Genomic DNA, 13,575 nt, shown 5'->3' with positions numbered 1-13,575 from the left:
TCAAAAACATTGGCAGAGCTGGAGAGCATTTGGCTGCCACTCTGCATTCCCTCCTCAGTCTGTGTCTGCAGGGATGAAAGAGAGCATGGCTTCCAGCGCTCCTGCTCAGCAAACCGATCAGGCTATTTTATGCAAAGCCTGCCAGGGTGCAGAGGAACAGCCCAGTGGCTGACACCAGGCAGTGCCAGCCCCTCTCACTGCATCACTGCTTGGGGCAGCTGTCTTCATGCACTCGGGGACATCGTCTGGGTAACAAGCTGTGCAACTGGCACAGGACAAGCCTGCAAGTGCACAGCAATAGAAAATGAACTCATTGGAGAGCAAAGACGGGGCTAATAAAAGCCAGAGAGGGAACAGAACTGTGTAATGGCTACTAATGCTGTGCATTTCTATTGCAATAATGTCAAGGTACCTCAGACACCAAGGGACTGGGACCACACTGTGATAGGTGTGGTACAGGCACATAACAAGCTGGCATTGTCTGTAAAAAATGAAGGAGAGAGCTCTGAACTGTTTTGGGCACTTTTGTCTTAGAATCCGCTCCCTGTGCAGCCCCAGCCCTGGCCACATGCCGTTTTCAGCCCCCAGTGGTTCAGCAGCCCACAGCCCTTGTGCTGCACAGTCAGAGCAGGGCCACATGGCATTTCATGTTCTAGTGTGTGCCATGTCTGCATTGTGTGTGTATGTGCAGTCGTTCAGCCAGGCACCCTTTGCCCAGCTTGCAGGTCATATGTTGGCCATCCTCCCTATCCCAAATCCAGTGAAGATGTTTATCCTAGTGACAGGAGGCCTGCAGTGAGCGAGGGGACCATCGATCCTTCTTACCAGCACAGAAGATGCCAGATCAGAGACAAAGAAAAGCCTTTTATAGCTGCTGCTCTGAAGTGGCTGTGAGTTTGAGGAATCCTTTTATGGCAGGGGACTAAGGAAATTATGGCCATGCCTGAGCCCACACACAGACACAGGTCTCTGTCCTCACCACAGGGATGGGCTCGGGAACTCAGCTGTCCTGGGACTCGGGACTCAGGTGGGTGCTGCTGTGAATGGGATGCGGTATGTATCTGGTGCAGTGCACGAGACTGGTGCGGCGTGCACTGAGGAGCAGAGAGAGGCTTGTACACAGGTGAGCAGTTAAGGACTGGGCTGTTCCTGCCCTTACAAGTACCTGATTCAGCTGATTGAAAGTCACTAGCCCAGGATTATCTCTGGAATTATTATTAATGACTTAGACAAAGCCTGCTGTAAAGGTGATCTTTATTTTGACAGTATCTGAAATACTTAGTGGCAGCAACTTATCTGATCCTACTTCATGAGTAAGGGCATCCCTCAGCAGTACAGACTGTGAGTGTGGGTATCTGATCTGCACCGGGGTGGGGGGTGGAGGATTAGCCATCCTCCCACTTGCTCTCATGAGGCTGGCAGGCAGGGCTGCTCTTAATTTTACTCTGATCCTCATTGCTGGCAGTGGCTGCACAGTGGTTCAGTCTCGTCTGGATTTCACTTTGCCTAGCAAGGGTGAAAAAGCAGCCTTATACCAGTGTTTCATCAACCGAGGAGGTGTGCTGCATGGGATAGACTCCTGAGCAGGGCATTTCTGGCCCTATGTACTCATGGAGGCAGAGTGCAGAAGCCTGCACGTCACATCCCAGTAGGGAGAGGAAGAAGCTCTGTCCACAGGGACCTTGGAAGCTCCTCTCTGCTCTGTGGGAGGGCTGCACTGAGGTAGGCCAGGGACCCCCATATTTGGCCAGTGACACAGCATTTTGGCTGCTTTAATTGGCTCTGACAAGACAAGGATTGCAACTGGCACCTGCTGAGCCCTCGGGGCCATCTGAGGCAGCAGCTGCCACCGACAGCAGCACACACGATCCCTGGCCCAACATCACAAGACTACAGAGACATTTCTCATATAGCCGGTAGCATCATGGTGTCTGCAAAAGGGGACAAATTCATCCCCTCTGTGACTCTACTGAGAGTGCTGGGATGCCAGCAAGGCACTTGGGATCTGAGCAGAGCCTTTCCCTTCAGCATTTTGGGGTTCACTCCCCTCACAAGGGCTGAAAAGGTCTGCATGTGAACAAGCCTTATGTCCCATAAACTAGAGGGCTAAAGCAGGCAGACACGGTGGCTTGGCATTTGTTTACTTGGGCTAACACCAGCTCCAGATCTGGAAATGCACAGTGAGCCTCCAAGAGCCCATCACTCTACACCTTTTCTCCTCAAGGCTGCTGTCCACTGTGGGCTCCCTACAACAGCAAGCAACTCCAGCTGCACCTGAGCCAGGAGGGCCAATCACAGAGGTCCCCCTGGCTGCCCCATGGACAGAGTCCCTCCAAGTCCCCACTGATGCCATTTCCACAGATGAGCTCAGCATGAACTCTCCGCTGCTTTGCTCCCCGCATCTGGAGCAGCTAAGGCACTGTCCATCCTTCCTGCTGCAGAGCAGCTTGGCCAGAAGCAACATGAATCCAAGGCAAACAAGAGAAGATGAGAGGCAGATTTATTCCTCTTTCCTCCTGAGAGCTGCAGGCACTTTTACAGACCAACAAGCACCTTCCATCTCCACAAAGGTCAGCCACCAGCTCAGAAGTGAGGCATTGGGATCATCTCTTCCCTTCTCCCAGTATCCTTCTAGGCTAGAGCACAGCAGCTGTTTAACAGCCCACTGCGACACAGCCTCACAGTTTAGGGTAAGAGTGACCCTTGCCATTTGGGGTGAGAGAAGAGCACCCTGCATGGTCCTCAATGAGCACTTGACCTAAGAGAAAACTTGCATTACAGTCCCTCACACTAACACTGTAGTCCCCCTCTTTTTTCAGTTCCAAGCCCCTTTTTCCAGCCATCAGCCTTAAGAAGCAGAAGTCTGGCATACATATGGCTGCCTCACAGCCCTGCTAAACACTGATGGTGAGAAATAGGGGTCTGGCACCATGGATTCCCCATCCCTGTCCCCCCTCCCTCCCTGCTCAAGCCCAGATCTGGGGCCTTTAGGACTCTTCCTTCCCTTTTCCTTCCTCAGACTGTTCTTCTTTCCCCACGGGCTGCTCCTGTTGTGTTATCTTCACCTCGTTGACTCTGGCCTTCACCTCCTTCCCCGTCCGGGGAGCCACAATGCTTAAGATGCCATCGTGGGACAACGTGGCTCTCACCAGCAAGGGGTCGACATCCAGAGGGAGGATGTAGGTCCTGGTGAACTCTCGGGAGATGAAGCCATGGCGGTCAACCTTCTGTGGGTGCTGCCCCATCACCTCCAGCAGGTTGTCTACGGTGCGAACGGTGAGCTCATCTGGCAGGAAGTGACAGACATCCAGGAACACCTGGAATTTGTGCTCATTGAGGCTGATCTCAGAGGTGCCTCGATCCAGCTGCTTATTGATCCGAGGCCTGATGTAGTAGCCATGGTACAGGGCAGGGGCTAAAATCTCACATGGGGACACACCTGAAAATGAGACTCAGTGAGGAGTGTGGGGTTTCCAGGGGAAGGAGTTGGAGAAGGATGGTTGGCAGCAGATAGGGGAGGTTGACAGGAGGAGGCTGCGACCTGGCAAACACCTTGGTTTTGCCACCACATTAGCACAATGTGGACGGAGTGTCTTGCAGTTCCTACCTTTGTGTCTCCAAAACACACACAGACGCAGATGCCCACCAGCCACTGCCTCCCACCACACAGCTGGCAGCTGCCAGCAAGCCAAGGGCTGGCGTCCAGCTTTCACATGTCTGCTGGGTGGACAGGGAGGGACTGGTAGGTGCACTGGGTGCTCTGCAGTGCAAAGCCCACAGCCAGGCATGGGCATGGAAAATGCTGATGGTGAAGAAACTGCCCTGAAGAACTAAAGGCCTTTTGTGTGCCATTGTCCAGAGGGCTTTCCTTGGAGCTTTTTGCCTTTTCATGCTGTTGTGCTGGTGCTGAATGGTTCTGCTGCTGCCCACATTCCTTCCCCTCTGCCAGCCATTGCCTGGCTTTGTGCTGAACACCCCAGCTCAGCTTTTCTCCACTGCCCTCAGTTGCAAAAACTCTCCCCCCCCCCCCGCCCAGGCACATTTTGCTCCATGTTTGCACAGCATATGCATGAATGCCAGACCATTGGGGGCATGAGGGAGGAACAGGAGAGACAGCAGTAGGCATGGATGGAACATGAAGAGAGAGAGCCTGGCTATTCCCTGGATATTTCCCCCGATTTGACCTGGGTTCTTATGCTCAAAATTCCTTGGCTCCAAAATTCCTTGGCTCCAGCAGCTTGGCCTGCTCTGGAGCTCAGTCTCCCCAGGGTGACTCCACCAGCCCTCCTGCACCAGAGGAGAGAAAGGCGCCAGGGGGATCCCACCTCCTTTCTTACCTTCTCCAAAGTTCTGGTCGTAGATCTTGCTAGGGTTGGCAAACTCGTACTCCGAACTCATGGGGTAGGCATGGGGGACAGTCCGTGCAGCCATGGCGTGTCTGGGAAGGGGACCTTCCAAGCACTCACTGCCTCTGAGAGTGAAGGCTGCAGATTGCAAGGTTTTAATTGGGCGAATTCCACAGGGAGGAGTGTGTGATAAAAAGATGGACCAAAATAGCCACACGCACAGGCCCCAGGATGCCTCGCCAGGGTGACGAGGGAAGCTTCTCACTGCATTCCAGCAGGGACTGCAGGCACTGCCTGCAGTCAGGGATGCCTCCTGAAAATCCCGCACCTCCTCCCAGCCCCTGAGATCCCCTCCTTGAGCAGGGGGTGCAAGAGACAAATGGGCAGCTAAATACAGCAGGGAGGCACAGAGGTGAGCTGAGGGAGGCTGAAGTAGAAAGCAGGACAGACCCCGGGCTCTGCTGCCTGTGGTGGTCCCAAAGGCAAGTGACAGCAAGAAGGCTCATTGCAAGCAGGTTCAAGGAGTCCCTGACACTGGTCCTGCTGGCCCTGAAGCACCCCACGGGGACAGGGCAGTAGCTAATGCTGGCTGGTGCTTGATCAGGTCATGCAAAGTCACATGAATTCCCTATCACACCCATCGCCCCACCATGAGCTTAGGGCCAAAATCAGCCCCTCCTGTGCCCCACACAAAGGAGCTTGATTTTCCCAGAAGCTGAGGAGATGGCTCAAGCCTTTTGTTCCTGTGAGTGGTGAAGTGCTGCAGGTAGTTAAGCAGGGCTAGACAGGATCCAGATCCCACTGCTGACACCTCCACATCCCAAACTGTGCTGCTACAAGCTGGCTGTCCAGACTGTCCCCTGGCCAGGGCTTTGGCACAATGTAATGAGACCCAGAGAAATGCCTTTGCCAGAGATCATGAGTTAACCAGGGGTCTGAAGCTTGCATAGATCCAGTTTTATTGAACTGGGGGGGCAGGGGTGGGGCGGAGAAGTAGTGCCCAGTTAAGCTCCTTGTACCCTGAAACCAGAGATTTCCTTGACTCCACATTCCTGCAGTATGAGAGAGCAGGTGCACTGCTGTTGATGTAATGGGGAATTAGAGAAGGTATTTATGGCCTGAGCTTGCACAGAGCAAATTCTGCTCCCTGTTCTTGCAGGCAAGCTGAGAGGAAGCGGGTCAAACCCTCTTGCAAGGGTCTGGTGGTGCTAGCAATAAGAATGACGTGCCTCTGAGCCAGTAACTGTATTTAAGTTCCGAGCTCTCAGAGGCAGACTAGCTCTTGCCCAATGGGGCAGTTGCTAGCCTGAACCCATTCCCATTATTTAGGTTCACAGGTGAGGCAGGAATTAAAATAAATGTCTGAATTAAGATGTATTAGGAGCATAATTATAGGAAATCAGCTTACTGCAGGGGCACAGGCAGACAGAGCTAGCTTGCATCCCTGAGAAGGCATGTTGCAGCGCAGCACCGTGGAGGCCATTGGCATGCTCGGTTTATCTCTGCTTACAGTCCTCTGGAGTACTCTGAGGTCACAGAGTGTCAGGCTCTTCTGCTCTCTCCAGCAAAGTGTCTTCTGTATTGGGCAAAGGACAAGAGGTGTTGGGCTGAAGCACTGTGGAGAAAGCCATCCTTTATTCGCACACACACCAATGGGCGTGCACTAGGGCAGCGGGGCTTACTGGGCTGCAGAGAGCCACACTGCCAGTGGTATCTCAGCAAAGACCTCCCAGGATCTTTCCTGCCCTCTGACTAAAGCAGGCTTGTGGCTTCCTTTGCCTTAAGGAGAGGCAAAGGAACTCTGTAGTCTCTTCCTAGACTGGTGGGTGATGTGGGGAGCTAAAGTCTCAGTGCTGGCAGTGGGAACAACGGCCCCTTGTCATTTTCCCTGTGAGCCAAAGATAGGAGCTGCATTGATCTTGCTGGCATCCGAAGCAGCTGGGAACATCCGCCAAGCCTGCCTGGGACTCTGCAGATAAACAGCACGTGGGGGAGCAGGGCGGGCGGCTGGGCAGTTTGGCTTCTTGCTGCCCCATTAGGCTCCTTTTCTTCTTCTCCCCTTCCCCCTCCTCCTCAGCGGCGTGTTCAAATCCCCCAGACAGCTACTGGGCACCACTGAAGGGACCAGCCCAGGCGTGGGACAATAAAATCCCTGACACCACTGTTCAAGAGGCCTCAGGCGGGGGGGAAGGCCAGTCCAGCTGCACGGGTATAAAGCTGTGCCCTGCTCCCGGCACTGCACTGCAGCACAGTTGTTTGCCAGGCTCCTCCAGCGCACTCCAATGGATATCACCATTCATAACCCCCTGATCCGCAGACCCCTGTTATCTTGGTTGGCACCAAGTCGTATCTTTGACCAGATTTTCGGAGAGCACCTGCAGGAGTCAGAGCTGCTCCCTGCTTCCCCCAGCCTCAGTCCATTCCTGATGAGATCCTCCATTCTTCGGATGCCCAGTTGGCTAGAGACGGGACTCTCTGAGGTAATCTTCCTTCTTAATGCTCTTTGTTATCGCTGTGTGCACATCCTGATGGGTCTGGAGCTGGAGACCCATGAGAGCTGAGAGCTTGGAAGCTGCTTGTAGGTGGTTATTAGGAAAAGGCTAGGGAAAATGGTGCTGTGTTTGTGCCTCTGCTCCTCTGCATTAGGCAAGAACCTCTGCATGCTCTGCTAATCATTTGTGACAGAGCAAGTATTGCCATAGTGTTGGGAATAGAGGCAAACTGAGCTGAGTGTGTGCAGGAAATGACTCTAAGAGCTGATGGAAGAAAGGAGAAAGCCTAATTTCCCTGTCTGCTGTGCAAAACTTTCAATCCCACTCCCTCCTGAGAAACAAACAGCATGGGGCAGTGGGCAGGGGTAGTGGGATCCTCATGTCAGGCAGTGTGGGAGCTCATGGTTGCTGTGGAAAAAGGGGCCTATTTTGAAGACTCACTGCTGAGGAGAGCAGCATTTTAAGTAAGATACACGACCCAAAGGATCATGAAGCAGCCATCTGCTTGCTTCAGGGGCTGAGCCAGGAAGCATGCAGTTCAACCAACCTTGCCTGTTCTGCGAGTCAACTGTCTTTTTACAAGTAACTTGTAGAGCTATTCTAAGCCAAAGAAGTGAGAGGAAAGTATTTTTTTAATCTTTGCATAATGTTTCCCTTGATTTAGTGACCTGGGTCTGGCTGTCCACTGAAGCAGCCACAATAAGCACCACAGATAACAACATCTGACTATCTCAGTGGAGAAATCTTCACAAATAATCTAGAAGGAGAAGGAAGCACTTAGACTCCCAGGTCAAATTGTGGAAACCAGTAAGCCTAGAGCTGGCACAGAGGTCACCTCCACATCCCAGAGCAGAGCTCCAGGAGGCTCACATGCTCCCCGACCACAAATGCAGCAGGAAGGCAGAGACAGCCAGCTCAAACAGCAAAATCCCACAAACATGTGCAAGACAGCAGAAAATGCAAATTCAACCTCAGGAAGCAGCAAAAAGCAGTATTTGTTAGAGGCAATAAAGTGCAAAATGGAAGGGAAGGAGGTGAGATTAGCAGCAGGTGGCTCAGAGTTTTGGCAGAAGTCCTGCTGCTCAGATAACAGAGGTGATCAGTGAGACAGTACTGCTTGCCAGTGACACAATATTTTCGTTACTAAAGAGTGATGATGCAGGGGAAAGCCTGCAGATGAGCTGCAGTCAGCTGCGCAGTCAGGGTTTCTTTTGCAAAATCCAGTCACAGAAACTTGAAACCTCCAGACGTTCTGTAAAAAGAATTGGATGCAAAACCTGTACGCCAACTAAAGAGTCAGTTTTAACAAATTCAGATTAAGAGAATCTCTTCCTCGCTCCGAAGGAAAACATTTATCCCATGTGATCAGGAGAAAGCATTCACATTTTAAATACTGTAGTGATGGGCATTAATGTAACAGGCCAGCAAGGGACAAAGCCACCCAGATCAGAATCCCAGGATCGAATGAAGGTCAGACAGTGCATGTGTAGATACCAGTTTGAGTCTTGAACTGCTATATTCTGAGAGCCTTTTTAAGCTGAAACCATCACCTGCTTTTTTCTGAAGTCACCCCCTTGTTTTGCAGATGCGACTGGAGAAGGACAAATTTTCTGTAAATCTTGATGTGAAGCATTTCTCCCCTGAGGAGCTAAAAGTGAAGGTGCTTGGGGACATGATAGAAATTCACGGGAAACACGATGAGCGCCAGGTACTTCTACTTTAACTGTTCGACTGATAGGCAGTGTGAACTTCCTCATCTATGGTTAAACAAGGAGACTGCAAAACAATCCTCCCCTCTGCTCATCTGAAATACTTCTAATGTTTTTTATCAACCAATCCTAATGGAAGATGCTCTGTGCAACCCCCCCAGCTGATCCCAGACTGGGCAGCAACAGGGTGGAGATTTGTTGCTGATGTTACATGAACTGTGAACTGAACTGGAAAATCATCTTTGAAATGGGCATTTTTGGGCCTCCCTCTTTCTGGGAAGAGGCCAGGAATGCAGGGAGGCATTCAATAAGCTAACAACGAACTGTAATAATTAAACCACATAATGAATCAGTGCATTGCCCTGTTCCATTACCATGAGGCTACCTCTTCCTGAAAAAGGCCCATCTTTCAGTTTGTAATCCTTAAAGGCTGCGTTCTGCTGTCAGTCATCGCACTGGTTGCTGGCTCTGGAGACCCGTGTGGCAACTGGGCAGACAGAAGTCAAAAGCCATGTCCAAAGTTGTATGTAACAGGGTTTGCCAGACCCCATCTCCCTCCTATCCCCCACCCCCACCTCCCTGCCAGAGGGAAATGAATCCACATGATAAAGTAGCTATGTCACTGGAATTGTCAGCTCTAAGAGCTTCTGGGAGCACAGATCTGTCAGTGAGGAAATACAGCATTACTTGCAGCTGGTGGAAGCCTGTAATCCTGACATAGCTTCTGCAAATTTTTTTGGTTAAGAAAATAATCAAGCACTATAGCAGAGATCAGCTCACTAGAAAGCTGTGTATTAGTAGAGCTCCGGAAACCCTCAGGAACAGGCATGGTTGGCACCGCATGTTCTAGCTGCTGTCTGGCACTGCATGTTCTAGCACTGTTGGTCTAGCTGCTGCATCTTAGGAATGACAGCACACCACTGTGCAATGAAGCCAGTCTCTGGCTGGCCCAAGAGCTGGAACATAAAGCCTCCTCCTGTAAACAGTGTACCTGCAGGCACCTACAACCTAGGCAGGGCAGTGTCTCACTTCGGCCAGTCTTGGCTCTTTAAAAAGGGCATCTCATAATAAAAACTCTTTCAACTTTCTGAATAGTTTTCCTTTGAGAGCTGGAGCTTCCTGATCTCAGACTTTATGCAAAGGGCCCATGGTTTAGGTGGAACTGAGTGAACATTTCTAATCAGGGCTGTTCCTTCTCTTCTCCTTTTGAAGGATGAGCATGGCTTTATTGCCAGGGAGTTCAACAGGAAATACAGGATTCCAGATGATGTGGACCCCCTGACCATAACCTCATCACTCTCTCTGGATGGTGTCCTGACGGTGAGCGCACCAAGGAAACAAAGCGACGTCCCTGAACGCACTATCCCTATCACCCGTGAAGAGAAGCCTGCCATTGCAGGAGCCCAAAGGAAGTAGGCTGCTATTTAAAGTCACCCCAGGGGGCCATTCAACAGCACTTTTCATCAGATGCCAGCTGTACTGAATGGCTACTCTTATTATTTATGCTGAGTAAGTTTACTAACAAATAAAACATGAATAAGCAGTTTGTATTTTTTTGTTTTGAGCACTGAGGACAAGGGAAGTGTTGGGTCAAGAAAGCTGCATCAGGTTGCAGTGCAGGGAAATGTGCCTGGCATCATTCTTTCTTACAGCTTGAGTGGCAGGTGTGTCCAGGAGAGCTTGTCTTGGTGTTCAGAAACACTCTGCTAGTTTCACTTCGTGTACTCTAATGTTTTGCAAACATCTAATTGCATGAGCCTTTTCCTTCAATGTTGCCGGAGGATTTCAGAGTGTTTCACAAGCAACAGAAAAGTTTCTCCAGTGGAGATTAGACTGGTAAAACAACTTCACAACAATTGAAAACCATTCGAAATGTGGGTATTAGATAACAACTGAATGGAAGACAACTGTATCTTAAATCTCTAGAATGACTCATGTTATGGAGAAGCATCCAAGTGCTGCAACCAATTCAGAGCAGTTGCAGATGAAAACTGCATAGCTGCAGTAAACACAGATATATCCAGAGAGGAGAAAAACATCCTGCTCTCATGGTAAAAATTGCATCACTTTGAAACTATGTTGTCAGTGTCCTTCAAACAATGAACACGATCTGATGTCTACAGTATTAATCTGATTTACGCTAACATTGTTGAGTGGTACAAAACACTATTAAGTCCTTCTGAGGTGTCATAATCTGCTTAGCACCTCTCTTCAAAGGGATATGAGCATAAAGGAAAGTCTGTATTATTTGAACTGAATTTCTAAAATTCATCTCCAAAAAGGACAGAATGCCATACATCTGTCACACAGATCATCAGACTCAGTTATGACCTGACCTATTTTCTACATTCTTTATACCTATACCTGCTAGGACAAAAGTTATATTAGAAGGGATCAGTTTAAATCTCAAATGAACTGAGAAGGCATGCTTCTTCCACGGCTTTAAGTGAGAAAAATAAAATGAGCACTCAGTGATGTGGGGTCATTGTCAAATACCCCAAATCCCACCTAATTGCCAAGGTCGAGTGTTTCCTATTAGCTGGTTGTAATAAGCTCTTCCAGTTAAGATGTTAGTTGGGTTTGACTGACAAGGTGCAGGGTGACTGGTGACTTGCAGTCACCTCTGCACCCAAAACAAATGACAGAAACACACATAGGTTACAAACAATACAGCTTAGAAAGCAGGAAGAACATTTTTCACGTGATGCTACATTTGGCTTTAATGTGTGACAGGTCTTTTTGTTTGAAGGATATCCTTGTAGCACTGCAAGCAGACAGGCCTCCTGTTTCTCTGAAGGCATAGTCTGCAGATTCTCTCCATCTCTGTTGCTCTTCCTGCATCCTTCTTGTTCCTTCTCTGAGTGTTGGACACAAGCAAAAAAAATGCTGCCATATGGAGGCCTGCAGTCTATTGTGTAGCAGGACTGAGCAGTTGGGTTGAACAAAGGAGGTTCCAACTCAGGGTGTTGGCTTGGAAACCAACAAGGTTCTCATTCAAATCCTGAAAGAATAAACACAAAAAAGCTTGAGGAAGTAAGTGCAAAATAGTTAGAATATATCCAGAAAGTGCAACTGAGGGAAATCTTTTCTATACAGCAGGGTTTTGTTAGGCTCAAACTCAGGAGCAAGAAATGGGAATTTTGAGTGAAAGCTCCTTGGTGACAAACTTTATGAGATTAGCTAGACAAGAATACTTGAAATGCAAATACCACTCCCTGAATGACTCGAAATACCTGTTCTGTGGTGGCACAGGAGCACAACTCAACAATGAGAAAACGACAGAAAACAATTCTGTCATCTCTAAGCACAAATGTCATTCAGAAGCTCCTCTAGCTACACTACAGATCCAACAGACTATGTTTCAGTTCTGTGCACGTACTTTTTATTCTGTGATGCTTTCCCTTGTTGTAATCTGAAGAGTATGTTGTTTCAAAGCAGTGAGTACACTGAAAAGAAAAACTCACATTTAGCATGGCTAAATATAAATAAAAAACTTTAACATTTTATATCTTACAGGAAGACCAAAGTGTCTGCAATTGCACTACTACTTTCAAATCAGTCTAACCTAAGATCACAAAGCTTCGGTGATTACTTTTGATTCACCATCTGAACAGCAAAGGAAAGAGAGCTGGACTGGGGCCACTGTTGCAAGGAGTAAGACTGAGTTTAAACAAAAAAGCATTCCTCACATTTTTACTCCTGTAGTGGGACTGTTGTAGGGCACTCATCAGAGAAAAGGGTGCTGACTGTTGCCTTTCTGCATTTTTAAAAAACAGTAGAAAAGACTAGGAGCGGGGCTGCAGAAAGGGAAGCTACTCATGGGAGGCTTACCTCTGATGGATTCGTAGCTGGGGATTGAAAGGATAATGCCCTGTGTGCATGACAAATTAAGTGACCAGTGATCATCTCAACTGAGATTTGCTATATCCACAGTAACGAAAAGCACAAGGACATTCCTGGGAACAAGTGGCTTGGGCTGCACAATTCTCTGGATATCATATTGCTCTTCATTCTAGTTCCCCATAAGGGTTTTCATTGAGTAATCATTTTCATTGGTGGTGCACCTCCAGCCATACAGGGAAAACTTAGAAGTGCTGTCCCAGTCCACGGGACAGTAGCATGGCCAGTAGCATGCATTAAGGAGCCACGGAGGGAGTTGTACAAGCAGATCTTGGACATGGTCTGGCAATAGAAATCAACAACTCCCTAGGATCAGCTTGGATCTCAACAGCAGGTAACGTGACATGCAATGTTGTCCCTTCCACCCCCCTGGTGACTGGAGAAAGACCTCCTACACTTCCACAGAAGAACTGTGTTCCTTCTTGATGCCAAAAAGCATTTTTTTTTCTTTTTTCGGGGTGGGGGTGGGGGGGAGGAGGTGGTATGGTAAGTATCTATTTTCCTAAACTGTGATACTGCATTTCTCAGCTTCACCTTACTGAATACCTCTCAGAGTAACTTACCCACCCTTTGAAACAGACGAAGTGATTTACCCAAGGCCACAGGGACCTAATGCCTGAACCAGGACCAGACCTCATAAACTGCAGGCGGTAGGTGTCTGTTGGAGCTTGCCTTTGCCAATTTTAAGCCTTCCACTGTCACTACTCATGTGACTCCTGAAACACTGTCCTTGCCCTGTGCAGCAGCTGAAGGCACACAAATAGAACAGGCGACAGTAAAGCATCGCTATTCTCTCTCAAGCCGTAACCTGCAGTCCCGGGAGTGCAGCGGCGCACCAGTTACCGCTCCTGGCCTCGCCAGGGGCGCCGGCAGCTATTTGGGCCCTGCGCAGAGGGTCCGTGAGGGGGAGCGGCTGCCGACAAAGCACCGGGGAGGCCCGCAGAGGCCCAGGCCACGCCCGAGGGGAGAAGCCGCTTCCGCAGCGGGCCCAGGGGAGGCGCGGAGACCCGGGCCGCTGCAAAGCGCAGCTCGCCGCCCCACAGCCGGCGGCCAGCGGCCTCACGAGGGACCGGGGCGGCGCGGCCTGACGCCACCAACAGGCGATGAGCGCACCGGCGGCCCGCTGGC

General features: G+C 49.8%; 2 protein-coding genes and 1 long non-coding RNA gene across 3 annotated transcripts; 1 reads left to right on the top strand and 2 right to left on the bottom strand.

Annotated features, from left to right (window-relative positions):
* Window positions 1-2,987: 2,987 nt before the first annotated feature.
* On the bottom strand, window positions 2,988-4,431 carry HSPB2 (heat shock protein family B (small) member 2). The gene is made up of 2 exons (XM_072884820.1): window positions 4,338-4,431; window positions 2,988-3,439 (listed from the first exon to the last, which is right to left on the bottom strand). Exons 1-2 carry the CDS (start codon window positions 4,429-4,431, stop codon window positions 2,988-2,990), a joined length of 546 nt encoding a protein of 181 aa, XP_072740921.1.
* A 1,921-nt stretch (window positions 4,432-6,352) lies between these two features.
* Window positions 6,353-10,083, top strand: CRYAB (crystallin alpha B). Its single transcript, XM_072884610.1, has 3 exons — window positions 6,353-6,826; window positions 8,424-8,546; window positions 9,760-10,083. Exons 1-3 carry the CDS (start codon window positions 6,629-6,631, stop codon window positions 9,961-9,963), a joined length of 525 nt encoding a protein of 174 aa, XP_072740711.1. The 5' UTR covers window positions 6,353-6,628; the 3' UTR covers window positions 9,964-10,083.
* Window positions 10,084-11,214: 1,131 nt separating this feature from the next.
* On the bottom strand, window positions 11,215-13,279 carry LOC140661899 (uncharacterized). Its single transcript, XR_012045925.1, has 3 exons — window positions 13,015-13,279; window positions 11,927-11,993; window positions 11,215-11,548 (listed from the first exon to the last, which is right to left on the bottom strand). It is a non-coding gene; the product is annotated as an uncharacterized lncRNA (long non-coding RNA).
* Window positions 13,280-13,575: the final 296 nt, after the last annotated feature.

This window comes from Ciconia boyciana, chromosome 20 (assembly GCF_034638445.1).
Source record: "Ciconia boyciana chromosome 20, ASM3463844v1, whole genome shotgun sequence".
Taxonomy (NCBI): domain Eukaryota; kingdom Metazoa; phylum Chordata; class Aves; order Ciconiiformes; family Ciconiidae; genus Ciconia; species Ciconia boyciana.
Note: the sequence above shows the minus strand (reverse complement) of the source record. Positions and strands in the feature narration are given on the sequence as shown.

Bases quoted from the DNA above. Each gene is read 5' to 3' on its own strand.
- HSPB2 (XM_072884820.1), bottom strand. From the start codon at position 4,431: ATGGCTGCACGGACTGTCCCCCATGCCTACCCCATGAGTTCGGAGTAC. The intron at 3,440-4,337 runs GTAAGAAAGGAG...TCTCATTTTCAG, and splicing joins CGACCAGAACTTTGGAGAAG to GTGTGTCCCCATGTGAGATT.
- CRYAB (XM_072884610.1), top strand. From the start codon at position 6,629: ATGGATATCACCATTCATAACCCCCTGATCCGCAGACCCCTGTTATCT. The intron at 6,827-8,423 runs GTAATCTTCCTT...CTTGTTTTGCAG, and splicing joins TAGAGACGGGACTCTCTGAG to ATGCGACTGGAGAAGGACAA. The intron at 8,547-9,759 runs GTACTTCTACTT...CTCCTTTTGAAG, and splicing joins GGAAACACGATGAGCGCCAG to GATGAGCATGGCTTTATTGC.